We start from the raw sequence: 484 nt of genomic DNA on the forward strand, positions 1-484 counted from the left end.
CACAATGGAGCGGATGGGGTGGAGAGGGCACAATGGACGGAAGTCCTGACCCCCCGGTACTCACAGATGTCACCTCGCTCCCGGTATCGATGACGAATCGTATCCCGGCCACGGAGAAGGAGAGCTCGGCCACGGCGGGGGTGAGGAAGACGTGGCGCTCGTAGTCACACTGGCTGTGCGTCGCCTCGTATATGTTCTGCACGGAGGCGCCTGCACTGGGGAGAAGAGCCACCGGCAGCAGAGACCCCAGACTGGGGCTCAGGGACACGGACTCAGTGAGGAGAGCCGCAGAGCATCGCTCTACTTCCTGTGAAGGAAAGCACACGTATGTCAGCCTCCAATGTACACGCCCTCCGTCACACGCACACGTATGTCAGCCTCCAATGTACACGCCCTCCGTCACACGCACACGTATGTCAGCCTCCAATGTACACGCCCTCCCCCACACGCACACGTATGTCAGCCTCCAATGTACACGCCCTCC

The 484-nt window shown here is 61.2% G+C and overlaps 1 protein-coding gene across 1 annotated transcript in view; it reads right to left on the reverse strand.

Annotated features, from left to right (window-relative positions):
- Nucleotides 1-64: 64 nt before the first annotated feature.
- Nucleotides 65-484, reverse strand: part of LOC108804193 (ATP-dependent RNA helicase DQX1-like) — a gene marked incomplete at its 3' end in the record, with an annotated part of 2,655 nt that continues 2,235 nt past the window's right edge. Inside the window, exon 2 of the mRNA XM_018575948.1 lies at nucleotides 65-307. Within this exon, the coding sequence (XP_018431450.1) occupies nucleotides 65-307 (243 nt within the window). The remainder of the gene's footprint in view (nucleotides 308-484) is intronic.

This window comes from Nanorana parkeri, unplaced genomic scaffold, assembly GCF_000935625.1.
Source record: "Nanorana parkeri isolate BGI_ZX_2015 unplaced genomic scaffold, ASM93562v1 scaffold6086, whole genome shotgun sequence".
In the NCBI taxonomy this organism is placed as follows: Eukaryota; Metazoa; Chordata; class Amphibia; order Anura; family Dicroglossidae; genus Nanorana; species Nanorana parkeri.